General features: G+C 42.2%; 1 protein-coding gene across 2 annotated transcripts in view; it reads left to right on the forward strand.

Annotated features, from left to right (window-relative positions):
- The window catches only part of LOC100262884 (2-oxoglutarate and iron-dependent oxygenase domain-containing protein CP2), a 53,644-nt gene that overhangs the window by 10,656 nt on the left and 26,161 nt on the right, over window positions 1–16,827 (forward strand). Inside the window, exons 3-5 of one of the 2 annotated variants that reach the window (XM_010665342.3) lie at window positions 1,572–1,748; window positions 1,847–1,997; window positions 2,406–2,496. In XM_010665342.3, the coding sequence (XP_010663644.1) occupies window positions 1,572–1,748; window positions 1,847–1,997; window positions 2,406–2,496 (419 nt within the window). The remainder of the gene's footprint in view (window positions 1–1,571; window positions 1,749–1,846; window positions 1,998–2,405; window positions 2,497–16,827) is intronic. The other variant, XM_002277401.5, reaches the window with a different exon arrangement.

Below are 16,827 nucleotides of genomic sequence, written 5' to 3' on the forward strand. Positions count from 1 at the left end.
GCACTAGGAAATAATTGGGATATTGCCTTTTCCATATTGATAACTTTTTATTGAACTTTCTTCCACTCCATCCTTAACTGACATCGACTTAAAGGGAGCACCCAAGGGAAGACCCAAGCATGCAGACAGAAGATCTCTTACCCTATAACCTAACCCAGGAGCTAACTTATTCAGATTTGCAATCATCCCTATTGGGACCAACTCACTCTTTTCTAGGTTAATTTTTAGCTTGAAGATGTTTTCAAATCACATGGGCAGCCAACCTAAATGAACCATTTGATTTTTTTTTTTTTTTGATAGGTTTAAATGAACCGTTTGATATTAAGAAGCTTCACAAAAACAAGAGTTTTGTCAGTAAACAAATGAGACACCTCCATCCCCTTGCCACCCTTCCCTCTTACCCTGAAGTCTTAATAGAAAATTCCTCCCTAGTTCTCTTCATGAGACAACTGAGGGCTATTCTCCAAACCTTCTTATGTTTTCTCCTCCACAAAAGAGTTATGCCAACTTAAGATAGTTGCCCTCATTGTAGAAGAAAGGACTCATGCAATGCTGAACAAAGAGAATTGAGGATGCCATAAGGCCCTTACTTTGGCACGATAATGGAGGATGTGATTTATTGATTCCTCTTTGCTTTTGTTAAGGACATTTTCTTTTTCACCAAAGACCACTCTCTCTTTTGAAGTTGATCCATGGTCAACACTTTGCTCTAATTAGTTTCCCATGCAAAAAAAAAAAAAAACCTTGCTTTTGATGGGACCCTTGAATTCCAAATGATGGTCTTAGGGAAAGGAATTGCATGCCCACTCTAGAATGGCATTTAATGATTTGATGAGGAAGACACCATTCCTAGAATCCATCCATACCACTCTATCCTTCTCTTCCCTGTTCGTGGACCTCCCTTGTAGCCTTGAGAAAAAATCTTTACATCATTTAGCTCTCAATCATTTAGTTGTCTACCAAAACAAGGAATCTAGTGGCCCCCTTCACCCAGATCATCCCAAACATCTACCACCCAAATCTGTTTTGACGAAGCTAAGGCATACAAGGAAGGGAAAGCCATACATAAGAGTTCGTCCCTACACCGCCTATCTTTCCAAAACTTCAACCTTCTTTCATTTCACACCTCTAGGGATACTCTACCATCAACTAGATCCCAACACTACCTGATGTTTTTCCAAATACAAACCTATACCCTTCCCAACACTACCTGATTTGCTTTAACCCAATTAATAGTGTTTGTGAAGTCTACATCAATTGCCTTGGTTTCTCTTGGATGCTTATCTGTTGACAAAAAATGGTTATGCTTAGTGGTTTTTTTTTTTTTTTTTTCTTTTTCTATATGTCACATTACAATCTGTTTACCATTTTGTACTTTGAAAGGAATGGACAAACCTATTATTTATTTATTTATTATTTTATTTTTATTGCTGAATGTAGTTGTTGTTATTATTACTGTTTTTTTTTGTTTACTTATTTTGTGGTAATAAATTGTTTGCTTCTGTTAAAAAAAGTTATTATTATTGTTTTTATCATTTCTGTCTTGGTGATTTGCACACTTCTATTTGCAGCCTTTACATAGAGAGTTATATGCCATGCACCCTGCAACCTTCTTTGCCCCCCAGTTTCTTAAAGCAATCAATGATAATACAGAGGAAAGCTTTAGAAGCATAATGTCCGAACCCTCTCCAGGTGTCTATACATTTGAAATGTTTCAGCCACATTTCTGTGAATTATTGTTACATGAGGTACCATATGCCACTCTATTCATCCATTGCATGGCAGGCTTATCATCCTTTTTCTCTAATTTTATTTGTGTTCTCTTATAATGTCTTTGATAACTTAGGTGGAAAATTTTGAAAACTGGGTCAATGAAGCGAAATTCAGAATCATGCGTCCGAATACGATGAATAAATTTGGTGCTGTTCTTGATGATTTTGGTCTTGAAACCATGCTTGACAAGCTCATGGAGGGGTTTATTCGTCCTATATCAAAAGGTGGTGCATGTTTGCTCATAGTGAATATGGAAACTCACTGATTACAAGAAGATATCACCAGTAAATTATGGCTAAAAGCTTGTCCGATAACCACGTTAAGTGCTGAGAAAAAATTATTGTTGGATCTGTCCATTCAATGCGCTTGATAACACATAATTGGTTAGCAATCTAAAAGTAATTTTAGCATGTAGAATGGTTTGTTGCAGTTGTAACCATCTGAATGAAGACTGAATGTGAAGCAGTTTCAGTTAGCGAGCCTTTAAATTTTATACTAGATGCCAACTTTGTCCGCCATTTTTTTGATTCTGGCAATCAGAAGCTTAGATTGTTGTGGACTAGTAATTCACTGCCAAATACTGCCTCAGTTTTTCCTAACCTTTGTGTTTTGCTGCTCTGTTTCCTGTGCAGTGTTCTTTTCTGAAGTTGGTGGCTCAACCTTGGATTCACATCATGGGTTTGTTGTCGAATACGGAAAAGACAGGGATGTTGACCTGGGTAGGTAATTCTTCAGCTTTTGCTTTGGCACGAGTACTTCTTTAGAGTTACATCACATGTTTAATTTATAGAGTTTTTTGGAACATCTTGGAGGCTTTTTGAATAGAATGCATTTTAAGCATGGTTACTTCTCCTTTTCCCAAAGAAAGGTTCATTTGTTTGTAATTAAGGTTTGTTGAGAAGCTCGTTTGCGATTTTGTATTTTTGTTTCTTTCTTTACAACAGTTGTGGAGAAGCTCCAATTGATCAAAACTGAAACAAAAAAAATTTGAGAGATGTCCTATGTTCCAAGTTCAATGAGGTTTGGAGACACCACCTAGTCCAATGGCAGTGTGTTTTATGTCTAATTCTAAGAAGAGTTTTAGTTTAGAGGGAATCTTTGTGAGGCTTGGAGCATATATATTGGAAAATAGTTGTGAGAGTTCTCTAGAAAGAATCCTATAGCATTGAATGATTAAGAACTCTACAATTTGCACCATAATTTTTAAGCTGCCAACATTTTGGTAAGAAATAACTCCTTTTTTTGTCCTCTCCATCGCTCGACTCCCTTTGTACCAACCTTTTTATTGCTATATATATCTATTCTGGTTGCTTATCACAAAAAAAAAAAAAGGTTATCCTTTGTTTCACCAGACCCATTGGAAACTTGGGCTTTTTTGCCTTTACAAGCTCAACAGGAGCTCACCATTGACCAAGCATCTCATTGTGGTCATCACAATGTTTGGAAGGTTATTCTCCATTCCTTGGGAAAATGGTGTATGATCTGCAGGAGTAACTTACAAATGAGGGAAAATGGAGGAAAGTGCTGGTTTGGGGTTGAACTTTGCTGTGAGAATTTTAACAGAAGGCCTTTTAGGTTTGAGTGGAAGGAAGGAGGGAGAGTTTTTAAGTTGGAACTTCGTAATAATAATGCGGGTAGTTTTTTGCACTTCAGTTTTGTCAACAGAGGGGAAGAGGTTTTCCTTAATCTTGCCAGAAAGAAGGGGTAGTGTAGGGGGTTGGAAGATTTTGGCAAGCAAGTTGAGGAACATCGGTGTTGTTCCTGCTCACAGTCCTTTAAAGTTGCCTCAGGGGGATGTCTACCATAGGAGGGAGTGTGCAGCACATTTTCCTCGTAAAGGAGCTTCTTTTGCAAATGCAATTTTCAGAGGCAAGGGGTAAGAGGGAGAGGCTTTTTGGATCCAGTGTGGGCAGGAGGAATTAGAGGAAAATTTGAAGTGCTTAAAGCATTGTCTTGTGGGTAGGTGGGGAGACTTTGCAGGCGAGGCCTTGAAGTTGGGTTCTCTGAAATCTTGGGCTAGCAAAAACTAGAGTCTGGTTGGGAACCTCCATTTACAGTTTTTAGGTGGTGCTTTGATTTTGAGAGTGCTAAGGATGCCGAAAGGGTATGGCATATGGGATGTTGTTCTTTCAAAGGAAAGAGTTTGAAGCTAGATTGGTCGAGCCCTGAGGCGTGTTGTCTCAAGGAATGGGCTTCTGCTAAATAAATCTGGGTAAGAGTGATTGGGTTGCCTGTGTGCTTGTGGGGAAAGGATTTCTTCAAGAGAGTGGGTGACACTTGTGGAGGTTTTGTGGCTGTGGATGTGGATACAATGTAGAGATATCATTTACAGTGGGCTAGAATTCTAGTCAACTCTAGTTGGAAGGAGGGTGCTTGGGCTTATGCTGTTTAGTTATGGTGGGAGACTCCACCATGGTTGTCGTTGGTTTCCATGATTGAGATTTGCAGGGTGCTAGAGGTCAGGGAAGATAGCAAGGAGGCCACCTGCAGCTAATTGCTTGGGGGTAGAGTTGGGGAAGCGTGCAAAGAGTCAGATGACGTCCTCAATGCCTTTGCGTGTTGACTAAGTTGTGGTGGGCCCAATGTCTTTTCATTGCGATTGTAAGATGACGACATTAGGGTTAGATGAGGGGTTGGCTTTTGAGCCTTCTGTTTTAGCCTCTGTTGGGTTAGTGGGCAAAGCAGTTTTTCTCGTTGTCCGCTTCTTGTAAGGGTGACCCCCATAGTAGTTGGTTTGTTTGTTTTTCAATGGGTAGTGAGCAACGACCCCAGGTAGAGGCTTGGGGGTGTGGTCCTTGGAGAAACAAGTAGGTATTGCTGGTTTTATGGATGGTTTGTTTTCCCAAGTGAACTAGCTGTTCGTGGTCTAGGTTAAGTAGTTTGGAGCCCTCTACTTCTTTCACAGGGAGTTGTCTTTGTTTTGGGGTGTGGTTTGCTGTTTTTTTCCTTTCCATTTTTTTTTGATAGACAAAGAGAACCATTAGATTAAAAAACGCCAGAAAACAAGGGGCGCTCCCTAAGTACACAGGCTGTATACAAAGAAGGCCCAAAACAAGGCAACAAGAGAAAAATAAAGTCTAAAAAGGATTAGCTAAGCAACAACCCTATCACCCATCAAATTCTGAAAAGATAGATAGTCCAAGTCCAAGTCCAAGTCCACAAATTGTTGAGACCATTCAAGCAGGGACCGAAGAAAAAGTTTCCTCAAGCTCGTATTTGTCATCTCTTCCTCTAGGAAGGTTCTTTGATTTCACTCTCCCCAAATACACCAAAACAGACAAATAGGCGCCATTTTCCAAACTACACTCCTTTTCTTCCCCATGCCTTTCATTTTCCACTCAAGAAGCAAATTTCTCACGGAATCCGGGAGCACCCACACCACCCCAAACGAAGAAAACAATAAGTTCCAAAGATCCCTTGTCTTACCACAATGAATTAGGATGTGGTTTGCCGTTTCCTCATTTTCTTTGCACAGGTTGCATCTATTAGCCATAGACCAACCCCTCCTCATCAGCATATCTATAGTGGAAATTTTACCCCAAACTGCTTCCCAAGCAAAAAAACGAGTTCTTAAAGGGGCATACGAACCCCAAACCTCCTTTTCTGGAAATAAAGGACTATTGTCTTCCTTCAAAGACCTATAATAAGAGTTTACCTTAAACGTTCCTTTTCTCTCAATTTTCCAAACCAGAAAATCCTCCCCTTCTTGCACCCTTATTGTAGAAATGTAACCCAAAAAGCGATTCACCTCCTCTAACTCCCAATCTTGAAAGGGTCTTCTAAAGTGCACCTCCCAACCCCCACCTCCACCTTCTTGTCTTCCCCACAGATCAGCCACTATTGCAGAATTATTAGCTGCAATTCTAAACAGCAAAGGGAATAGATCCTTTAGCTTAGAATCTCCTACCCACTTGTCCCACCAAAATCTGGTTCGTCTCCCATTTCCAATATGAATCCTAGTTCTGAGAAAGAATTCCTCCCAACCCTTCCTAATGTCTTTCCAAAGACCCGTCCCGTAAGACTCTCTCACCTCTCTAGTGGTCCACCCACCTTGTACCTCCCCAAATTTACCAACAATGACTCTTCTCCAAAAACTCTCCCTTTCTATAGGAAATCTCCATAGCCATTTCCCGAGCAAAGCATGATTGAAATCCTTCAAGTACCTTACCCCAACCCTCCATGCCTTATATCTTTACAAATAACCTCCCATCTCACCAAGTGGATCTTCCTTCTTTCCTCCATATCTCCCCACACGAACTCCCTTTGAATTTTTTCCAATCTAAGTCTCACTTTCCTTGGGATGACAAAAAGAGACATGAAGTAGATAGAGAGATTTGAGAGTGTGCTCTTTATGAGGGTAAGACGACCTCCCTTAGAGAGATATTGTTTTTTCCACATAGCCAACTTTCTCTTGAATCTTTCTTCTACCCCATCCCAAACTCTACACGACTTGTGGGATGGTCCAAGAGGTAGGCCTAGATAATTCGTAGGGAGATTCCCCACTTTACACCCGAAAACTGCAGCAGCTCTATCCACCTCTTCCACTCCCCCAATTGGAATAATTTCGCTTTTCTGCAAATTAATTTTTAGACCTGAAACTACTTCAAAGCAGATAACAACCCACTTCCAAAAAATCAGCTGATCCCTATCATCCTCACAAAAAAGGAGAGTATCATCGGCAAACAATAGGTGGGAGACTGACACCCCTTCTCCCCGTCTTCCCGTTGCCTTGAAGCCCCTAATAAAACCATTCTCTTCAGCTCTTGAAATTAAACTACTGAGCGCTTCCATGATCAGCACAAACAAATAAGGTGAGAGTGGATCACCTTGCCTTAGGCCCCTAAACGTTGAGAAGAAATCTGTGGGAGTACCATTCACTAACACTGCCATTCTCACAGTCGATATGCAATAAAAAATCCATTTACGCCATTTTGGACCAAAACCCATCTTCTCCAAGACTGACATGAGGAACCTCCAGTTTACGTGGTCATAAGCCTTCTCAATGTCCAATTTGCACACTAAGCCTGTCCCAACACTTCTCTTCCTTGAGTCTATCGCCTCATTAGCCACCAAAACAGCGTCCAAAATCTGCCTCCCTTCTACAAAAGCATTCTGACTATTCGAAACCAATTTTCCCATCACTCCTTTCAATCTATTTGCTAGAACTTTAGCAATAATTTTATATAGACTCCCCACTAGACTGATTGGTCTATAATCCTGCACATCACTAGCCCCCTCTTTCTTCGGGATCAACACTAAGAAGGTTGCATTATGGCTTCGAAAGATCACATTCTGCGAGTGGAGCTCCTCAAAGACCTGCATCACTTCCCCCCCAACAACAGGCCAGCAGGTCTTCCAGAAAGCCAGTGTAAAGCCATCCGGCCCTGGCGCCTTGTCTCCCCCCAGATCAGAGAGAGCTCTGAGCACCTCCTCGTTTGAGAATTGCCTCTCCAAAATATCATTATCCAAGGAATCAAGAGTATTAAATAGACCAGACTCCACTTCTGGTCTTCTCACTATGGGGTCCTCAAACATAGACTTAAAGTAAGACCCAATCCCTTCTTTAAGCTCCTCCTCTTTACTCAGCCTAATACCCCTAACTGTTAGGCTACTGATAAAGTTTCCCCTTCTCCTAGCATTAGCCATCCGATGGAAAAACTTGGTGTTGCTATCTCCCTCCTTCAGCCAAAGGGCCCTTGACTTCTGCCTCCAAGAGATTTCTTCGAGGATGGCACAATGATTAAATTCATCTCTGGCTGCCCCTTGACTCCTCCTATCTTCCTCAGAGAGAGAGCCAAGACTTTCTAAATTGTCCCAATATTTTAACTTCTCCCAGGCTGCATTCTTCTTAACTGAAACATCGCCAAGGGATTCTTTATTCCACAACTTCAGGTCGTGTTTCAGAGCTTGAAGCTTCTTCGCTATCACAAAGCTTGGACTCCCCCTAAAAATGTAAAACTGCCACCATTCTTTAACCTTATCCGTAAATCCTTCCACCCTTAGCCACATGTTCTCAAACCTAAACGGGCTTTTACCTTTTCTCACCCCTCCACAGTCCAACAGAATTGGACAATGGTCAGAAACAGGTCTAGTCAGAAGACATTGCATTGCCCCGGTCACTCGTTCCTCCCAGTCTCCTGAGAACAAAAAATGATCTAACCGAGCCTTAAGGGCCCCTCCTTCCCCTCCTATCCAAGTGAAAGCTCCACCCCCCAAAGGTGGGTCAACTAGTTCAAACTCTTCGATAAAGCTTGAAAACTCTCTCATCGCAGTTGACATCTGGCTTCCATTGCTCGTTTCAGCTGGGAACCGCACTACATTAAAATCCCCTGCTATGCACCAGGGATCATTCCACAGCCCCTTGATTGCGGCTAACTCCTCCCACAACTCCCTCCTCTCCCTTCCTTTGCTCGGACCATATAACCCAGAGAAGACCCACACAAAGCCCTCTTCACAATTTCTAAAACGACAAGAGATAGAAAAAGACCCCACTTCGAACTCCAACCCTTCCAAAACTCTTTTATCCCACATAACTAGCACCCCACCTGCAGCACCCCTAGCGTCTAAAGACACCCAACCTAAATTCCTCCCAATTCCCACACTCTTGATAACCCTATCAGACATTTCCTTCATCTTTGTCTCCTGAAGACAAACCAGATCTTGCTTGTGTTTTCTCACCATCGACTTGATGACCATCCTTTTATCTGGGTCATGCATGCCTCTAACATTCCAGGACAATACTCTAAGCTTCATAAGGAACCACGATCATTTGCCTTCCCAGCTCCCCTTCCTCTATCTCTCTTCCAGCTACTCCATCATAGTTAATGGTGCTGACGAGCTTCTTCAACTCTCTTTCCTTCCTTGAACCCGACAATGTGCCTTTTTTTTTCTCATTAGACTTCCTGATGAAGCATCTCCTATTCTCAATCTCCTTGAGAATTCTCAAAATATCCTCCTCAAAACCTTCAATCGAGACCCCCACCGACTTGCAGAAGCCTAGGAATTTCTTATTTATCCAAGGGGATTTATCATTTTCCTTTTCTCCTACTCCAATCATCTGAAGATGTGGCGTCTGGACCTCACCTTCTTGAGACCGAAGGGATACCGCCCCTATCCCTCCCTCTTGGCAACTGGCCCCTTCATTACCTGGCAGAGAGAAGGAACGTCCATCCTTGAGGACCATGCAAAGCGGCAGTTCGGTCTCCAGGGGGTCTTCAATCGTCTCCTCAAGCTGCCTTGACTGCGAGATCCCCATGGAATCCCCCATCCCGGGAAGAGAAGGAGAAGAAGAAGAAGGGCCAGACGATTCCCCTGAGACCCCCCCAAGAATAGTCGAGATGGGGTACATACCTGATGTATAGCTCTTCCACGGCGAGGCGTTTCGATCTTGACCCAGCGCCGGCGCCTCCTGCATCGAGAAATCCCTGGTACACCTTAGCGTCGGGAGCTCCTCCTTGTTTTCCCTAGCAGCAGAGGAAGGGAGCCCTAGGACTGATACATGGGCTGACCCTTTTATACCTTCTTTTGATCTATTGGGCCTAGTTGACCCAACCCATCTCCCCTCCTTTTTAAAGCAGCCCATACCCATTCTCTTAAAAAGACTTTGGGCCCTGTGGGTGCTGGGCTCCCAAGAACTATTGGGCCTAAATGACCCAGCCCATCTCCCCTCCCTTTTAAGGCAGCCCAAGACCACTTTCTTCAAAGGATTTTTGGCCCTGTGGGAGCTGGGCATCCGAGAGCAGGCAGGCCCTCCCAGCTGGTTCTCCAATTCAGCCCGCTTGGAGCTTGGCCCATCCTTTCCAGCCTTAACAGATCTACCTTTTTCAAAAAGCTTCATTTTGTCCTTCCTAATCACTTTAGCCGTCCCACCTTTTGTTGCGTCAGGCGTCTCCTTCACTAGCCCGGTCTCCTCTTGCAGGGAAACAAGACCTCCCCCGTCTTTTTTCCCAGCTTTATCCTCGGGAATCTGGATCTCCCAGCCTGTCACTCTATCGCCAACACCTGCAGCGGGATTTCCTCCTCCATAGTGCATCTCTTTCACTCGCTCCTTAGGACGTGGGTCACACCCTCCTTCTCCCTGTTCGGATGGAGCATTACTCGCCTTGCTCACTGGTTCATCTGCAACCTGAAGTGCCGAGAACCATACCGAGTCCTCCCACCACAACGGAATAGAGAATGAGGCGAGTCCAGCTATCACCTCTAATCTTCCAGGCACCTCCTTCCCATTGTTTTTAACTAAAATTCTAGCTCCCCTTCTGTAGTGAGACTTTTTGGTCTCCTCATCCACATCAACAAAACCCCCACAGGCATCCCCCACTCTTTTGAAGAACTCCATGCACCAAAACTGAAGAGGCAGCCCTGGGATTCTCACCCAGGAAACATCCCTCTGAAACTCCACTCTTGAACACCCCATAGTTGGAGCCCACCAGTCTAGGGATAAGCGAACCCCCTTGAGCAGGCGACTCCCCTCCTGTAGCACTCTTTGAGCATCACCCCTATTGGAAAATTCAAAAAGGAACAATGCATCTCTTAATGCAGCTACCCTCACTTTACCACAGAAGCTCCACTGGGTGTTAGCCCAAATCTCCACCACCCTTAAGTCGGGTCCCTTCTCATCCTCCACATCCCATCTTCCCACCAAAAAACGGCTGAGATCTTTCAGCTTCGAGGTGTAGGCCTCATTTCCAACTTCAATCCACACTTCTTCACTCCTGTTTCTTTCCCCTGTTGCCAATCTCTTAGTTGCATTCACGTAGCTTAAATCAGGTCTAACAAGAGAAAATCCATGCCCTCCATGCCCTCCTCCCAAAGGCCGAGAAGCCTCTGTTCCACTCTTAGAGACCTCACCAATTTTAGCTAACTTCTTCAACTTACATCTAATGAATTCCCAACCCAAAAGGTCAAAACCCTCTGGAATAAAAATGAAGTATCTCCTATCATCCTCTGAAAGGACAGAGAGCATAAGGAAGCGACCAGCTTCATTTTGACGCATTTCTATCTTGTATCTCCTCCCTCGGTCGATCGCATCTTCCTTGAACGACTTCTTCCCCCTCCAATTGCAGCATACTTCCAACGCCTTCAGAAACCATGCCACTACCCCCCTCCTCGCTTTGATCCATCTCCGAAAGCCTTTGCCTTTCTCTATTATCTGAACCTCACCCCCATCCTTTGTCCAATCAATCCTCAACTCAAAGGACTTGGAATCAATGCGGAAGAAGCATAAGCTATCCCCCATGATTCAGTCCTTTAGATAATAAATGATCTCTTCATTACATGCATCACTGGCTCACATTATTGCTCGGAAGGGCAGTTGTGTTGATGCATGAAGAACTTGTTTCAGATGATCATACAAAATTCCTTTCTATTGCTTTTTGGTGTTCTTTGTATAGTCCATGTGTACCTCATGCACTTTTTCTTGCGCTTTTAATATATTTGCTTTTTACCTATCAAAAAAACTACTGACCAAGCATCTTCATAACAAGGGCCACATACCTTTCATGGGACTCCCTTGGGGAGGTACAAGAAAACTTTAGATTAAAGTTGATGGCAAGATGGGTCCTATCCTCCTACAATGCCTTTGCAAAGTCTGTTAAGTCCTTATCAACCTTCCCATCCTTGTCCTCCTGGCACACTATGGTTTCATTCTTTCCCCCTTAGGCCTCTACTAACACACAAGGGGGTGTTTGGAATGGCTCCTCGACCAACCCTGCTTTGTGATTGATTAGTCTCCACAATCGTCATTGTCCTCGCTGGCATGAATGACATTGAACTTCTCCACCATAATGGAATGTAGAGGGAAGCAAACCCCAACACAATCCACTTACATGGCACCTATGTTACATGGGTTTGGGTATGGGTGTTGGGTGTAAGTACATGTATACGTGTTGGATCCTTTGCATCCAAAATCTTAGAACATAGGAATTTGGCTAATAAGGATCTTAACTATGGGTGTGGGTACTTGGATACGATATTAATGAATATAAATTAACACTAAATATAAGCTTTGATAAAAAAAATTAATACTAAAAATAAGCACATTAAGAATAGAAAAGTATAGGTCGTCTATAATACTACATGGTTTAATTGTAGGTGGAGAATACATTTATTATATCCTTTCTATTTTAATTATTTTACTTTGATGTTAGTACTAATTGTATGAAGAACCTATTTATTATATATATATTTTTATTTTAATAAGATGCTGAGAAAATATTTTTAACACTATTATACCATATTTTTTTTTTTTTTGATCAGAAACGAAAAAGATTATATTAATAAAAGAACAAATACAGGAGAGAAAAAATAGACAAAAGAAAGAGAAAAAAACCAAGGGAAGGATGAGAGCTCCTTCCTACACAAATACCAAGGAAAAACACCCAATAATAGAACTCTAAAAACAAAAGAAACCCCATCAATCTTCAAACTCTTGAAACACAAACCCCAATCCAATTGAGTTGTAGAATGCTTAGAGGAACTCCTCTAAAAGCTTTAGTACAAGAAGCCCATAGAGAAGAATAAAACCGAATCAAATCCCAAACCATCTCTTCCGTTCTCCCTTTATCCTCAAAGATCCTATTGTTCCTTTCTTGCCACACCATCCAAATCAAAGTAAGGCAAGCAATTTGCCAAAGTGTCTTGCCTCTTAATGAGTTCCCCAAGCCTTTAAAAGAAATAACCAACATGTCCTCAAGGCTCCTTGGAGGGACCCAAATCACACCTACTAGATTGAACAACCTGTGCCAAAGTCCAATGGTAATGGGACAATGAAGAAAAAGGTGGTCAATCGACTCTCCATGTCCTTTGCAAAGAATGCACCATTGAGGATAGAGGGCTTTGTAGGGTCTTCTCAATTGCAACTTGTCATTAGTGTTTACCTTCCCATGTGCTACTAACCAAGCGAGGGCCTTAACCTTTGAAGGGGACTTTTGAGCTCCATAAAAACTTGGCCGGAAGGAACATTAAAGGATTTGAAACTTTTGACAAGGCGTAGATAAAAGATTTGACTGAAAACGAGCCTGATGAAGACAAAGACCACACTCTTGAGTCTGATGAAGAAGGGGAAAGAAGCACAAAATTAAGGGAGGACATTAATCTCTGAAGGAGATCAATTTCTGAATCCGTTAGATTGCGGCGGAAGTTAAAATTCCAAGATAATGGTAAGGAATTGCCAAGGACATTTGAGACAGTGAGGTTTTTCACAGAAATAACTCTGTAGAGATCAGTAAATTGAGAACACAAAGTTTGGTTTCCCCACCAAAGATCTTCCCAAAACCGAATTCTCTCCCCATTGCCCACCACTAGGCGGACAAAAGGGGAGAACTCCTGGAAAACTTGAGCAATAGCCTTCTAAGGACATCTGTGAGACCATCTAACCACCATGTTGGCGTCCCATCCATTAGGATGTGTCCCATATATACTCGCAATGACCTTATGCCAAAGACCGCTCCTTTCTCTAGGGAACCTCCAAAGCCATTTCCCTAAGAGGGCACTATTTCTCATAGAAGTCTTCCCAAAGCTCAAACCTCTCATCTCCCTTGGTCTACTAACAACCTCCCATCTGATTAGGTGATCTTTCTTCCCTTCCCCGGCCCCAGACCAAAGAAAATCCCTTTGCATCTTCTCAATCTTTGAAGCTATAGATACATGGATTTTAAATAGGGAGAGGAAGTAGCTAGGGATGTGAGACAGACAAGACTGAATTAAAGTAATCCTCCCTCCCAAAGACAAATAGGCCTTTTTCCACCCATCCAGCCTCCTCGAAATTCTCTCAACCACTGGATCCCAAAAGCCTATTGTCTTTGGGTTCCCTCCCAAAGGAAGGCCTAAATAAGACAAAGGCCACTCTGACACTCTGCACTCCAAAACCAAAGCCAAACTAGACAACACCTCCTGCCTAGTGTTAATACCTTAAATGGTGCTTTTTTCTAAGTTGATTTTTAAACCCGATACTTGCCCAAAAACCAAAAGGATAATCTTAAGGTTTTGAAGAAGGTCCAAAGAGGCTTTAGAGAAAAATATGGTATCATCAGCAAACTGTAACAAGGACACTCTAGTCCTATCCCTCCCCACAAGGAAACCCTCAATTATCCCAGTTTCCTCAGCTCTAATCATCAACCTACTTAGAATATCTGCTACTAGAGTAAAAAGGAAAGGAGAAAGAGGATCTCCCTGTCTCAAACCTCTAGAAGCCTTAACCCAACCCTTTGCATTCCCATTAACTAGGATAGGAAACTTTTTACATTATTAGTAAACTTTTTGATAGGAAACAACCATTATTAGTAAACTTTGAATAGTGTAAAATTTTAAAAATTTATATTGATTTTGTAATAATAATTTTCTAATACACTAGATATTGATAAAATATAGTTCATATTTAATATGATTACTATTTAATTTCTTATTATGCACAAGTTTTGAATATCTATATTAATTATTATTATACTTTATCTAATTATTTTATTTACCTTCAAATGTTATCTATTATAACTTCAAAAAATTAAGAAAGTGATAAAGCTAAAGCAACTATTAATTATTATATTTAACTTTAAATTTTATTTTATTTATTTATTTTTTTTTTTGATAGGTAAAAGAGATTCTATTGAAAAAAAAAAGAGACACCAAGAAGGCGGCTCAAGAAATACAAACTTATACACCCTCCTTCAAGAGAATACTAAAAGAAACAAAAAGCCCCAACATACAACCTTAATTAGAGCCCATCCAATCAATAAAATTAGCTATAGTTAGAGGGCAATCAACTATGAACAATTTTGTTTCAGCCCAAAGAGAAAGAATAAAAGAGTATTTCAATCTTTGAATTGACAACGTATCATCCTTGAAGGCCAAACGATTCCTCGCCTTCCAAACCGCCCAAAAAATGTGCAAAGGAGCCGCTCTCCACACCTTCTTACGCTTTTTGCCCACAAAAGAACCATGCCAGCATAGAAGGGTTTCCTTAGCAGAATAAGGCAACACCCAAGATACCCCAAAAACAGTAAAAAGAAGATCCCATAAAACCTTTGTTCTTGAGCAATGAAGAAGGAGATGTTCTATGGTCTCCTCATTCTCAAGACACAAAAAACATCTATTTGCCAAAGCCCATCCTCTTTTCTGCACCTTGTCCAAAGTTAGTGCTTTGCCCCACGTAGCCTCCCATGCAAAAAAACTAATCTTGGGCTGCACATTCGCATTCCAAATAAGGCTTGAAGGAAACCGAGCCGACCCCCCCGCTTCCATGGCCAAGTATAGAGATTTAACCGAGAAATTACCACTCTTAGTTTCAGTCCAGGATACCCTGTCCTCCACAACCTCAATAACTCTACTACGATGTAACTGCTCCATAAAACTTGATGCTTCCTCTACCTCCCAATCATTGAAAGCTCTTAAAAAGCATGGATTCCAACCCCCCCATCCCCCCTCCGCCAAGGAATCCCAAACATCTGCCACACTTTCTTCCTTATCAACAGTCAAAGCAAATAGAGACGGGAAGGACGAACACAAAGGAGAATCCCCACACCATTTATCCCTCCAAAAACTCACCCTCCTACCATTACCAACAATGAAGACCATCCTATTGCTCACTAATTCCCAATCCATCCTTATCCCTTTCCACAACCCCAAGCCATGAGCCTCTCTCACTTCCCGAGAGGCCCAACCCCCTCTCTCTTCTCCATATTTCCCTCTAATCACTTGATTCCATAAGGCTTCTCTCTCATTAGCAAACCGCCAATTCCATTTAGCAAGAAGAGCCTTGTTGAGAATAGATAGGTTTTTTACCCCTAAGCCCCCTTTCTTCTTACTTAAGCACACCACCTCCCATCTTACTAGATGAGGCTTTCGCTCCAAATTACCCCCACCCCAAAGGAAGTCCCTTTGAATCTTTTCTAGTCTCCGTCTGACTACACTCGGTAACCACAACAAAGACATAAGATAGATTGGTAAATTCGATAACGTGCTTCGAATTAAAGTCGTCCTCCCTCCCTTGGATAAGTATTGTCTCTTCCACATTCCTAGCCTTTTACGGAAGCGTTCTTCCACTCCATCCCAAACTGATGTTGATTTGAAAGAAGCCCCCAAAGGCATCCCCAAATATGTGGACGGCAAGCTACCCACTTTGCAACCAAACTCCCAAGCAAGGTCATCCATATTCTCTACCCTTCCTACAGGAATGAGTTCACTTTTTTCCAAATTTATTCTCAATCCCGAAGCGGCCTCGAACCGCATAAGTAGCCAACTAAGATAAGTCAAGTGGTCTTGAGACGGCTTACAAAACACCAGAGTATCATCGGCGAACAACAAATGGGATATAAGGACCCCTTCGTCACTTCTCCCCTTTACCCTACACCCCGATAAATAACCTCCCTCTACAACCCTTTGGAAGAAAGCACTAAAAACCTCCATTGCTATAACAAATAGATAAGGGGAAAGGGGATCACCTTGCCTCAATCCCTTTGAGCTTTGGAAAAAGCCTGTAGGGGTTCCATTTACCAATACAGAAAAACTTGCAGTGGAGATGCACCATTTTATCCACCTGATCCATTTCTCCCCAAAACCCATTTTCTGCATAACTGTGAGAATAAAAGTCCAGTCCACATTATCATAGGCCTTCTCTATGTCCAATTTACACAAGATGGCACTCTCATTATTTTTCAGAGTCGAATCAATGGCTTCATTGGCTATCAACACTGCGTCTAGGATTTGTCTCCCTTCCACAAACGCCCCTTAGGCCTTGGAGATCACCTTTCCAACCACCTTTTTTAGCCTATTGGCTAAGACCTTGGCCAACCACTTATATAAGCTTCCCACCAGGCTTATGGGCCTAAAATCCCCCAAATCTTCAGCTCCCACTTTTTTTGGAATTAAGACCAAAAAAGTTGCATTTAGGCTCTTCACAAATTTTCCATTTTCATAGAATTCCTTGAAAAAACACAACACATCCGCCTTCACGAAATCCCAAGCAAACTGCCAAAAAGCCATAGAAAGTCCATCTGGTCTCGGAGCTTTATCCCCATTGCAACTCAACAAGGCATTGTACACCTCCTCTTCCGTGAACGGGCT

Source organism: Vitis vinifera, chromosome 17 (assembly GCF_030704535.1).
Source record: "Vitis vinifera cultivar Pinot Noir 40024 chromosome 17, ASM3070453v1".
NCBI classification, from domain to species: Eukaryota; Viridiplantae; Streptophyta; class Magnoliopsida; order Vitales; family Vitaceae; genus Vitis; species Vitis vinifera.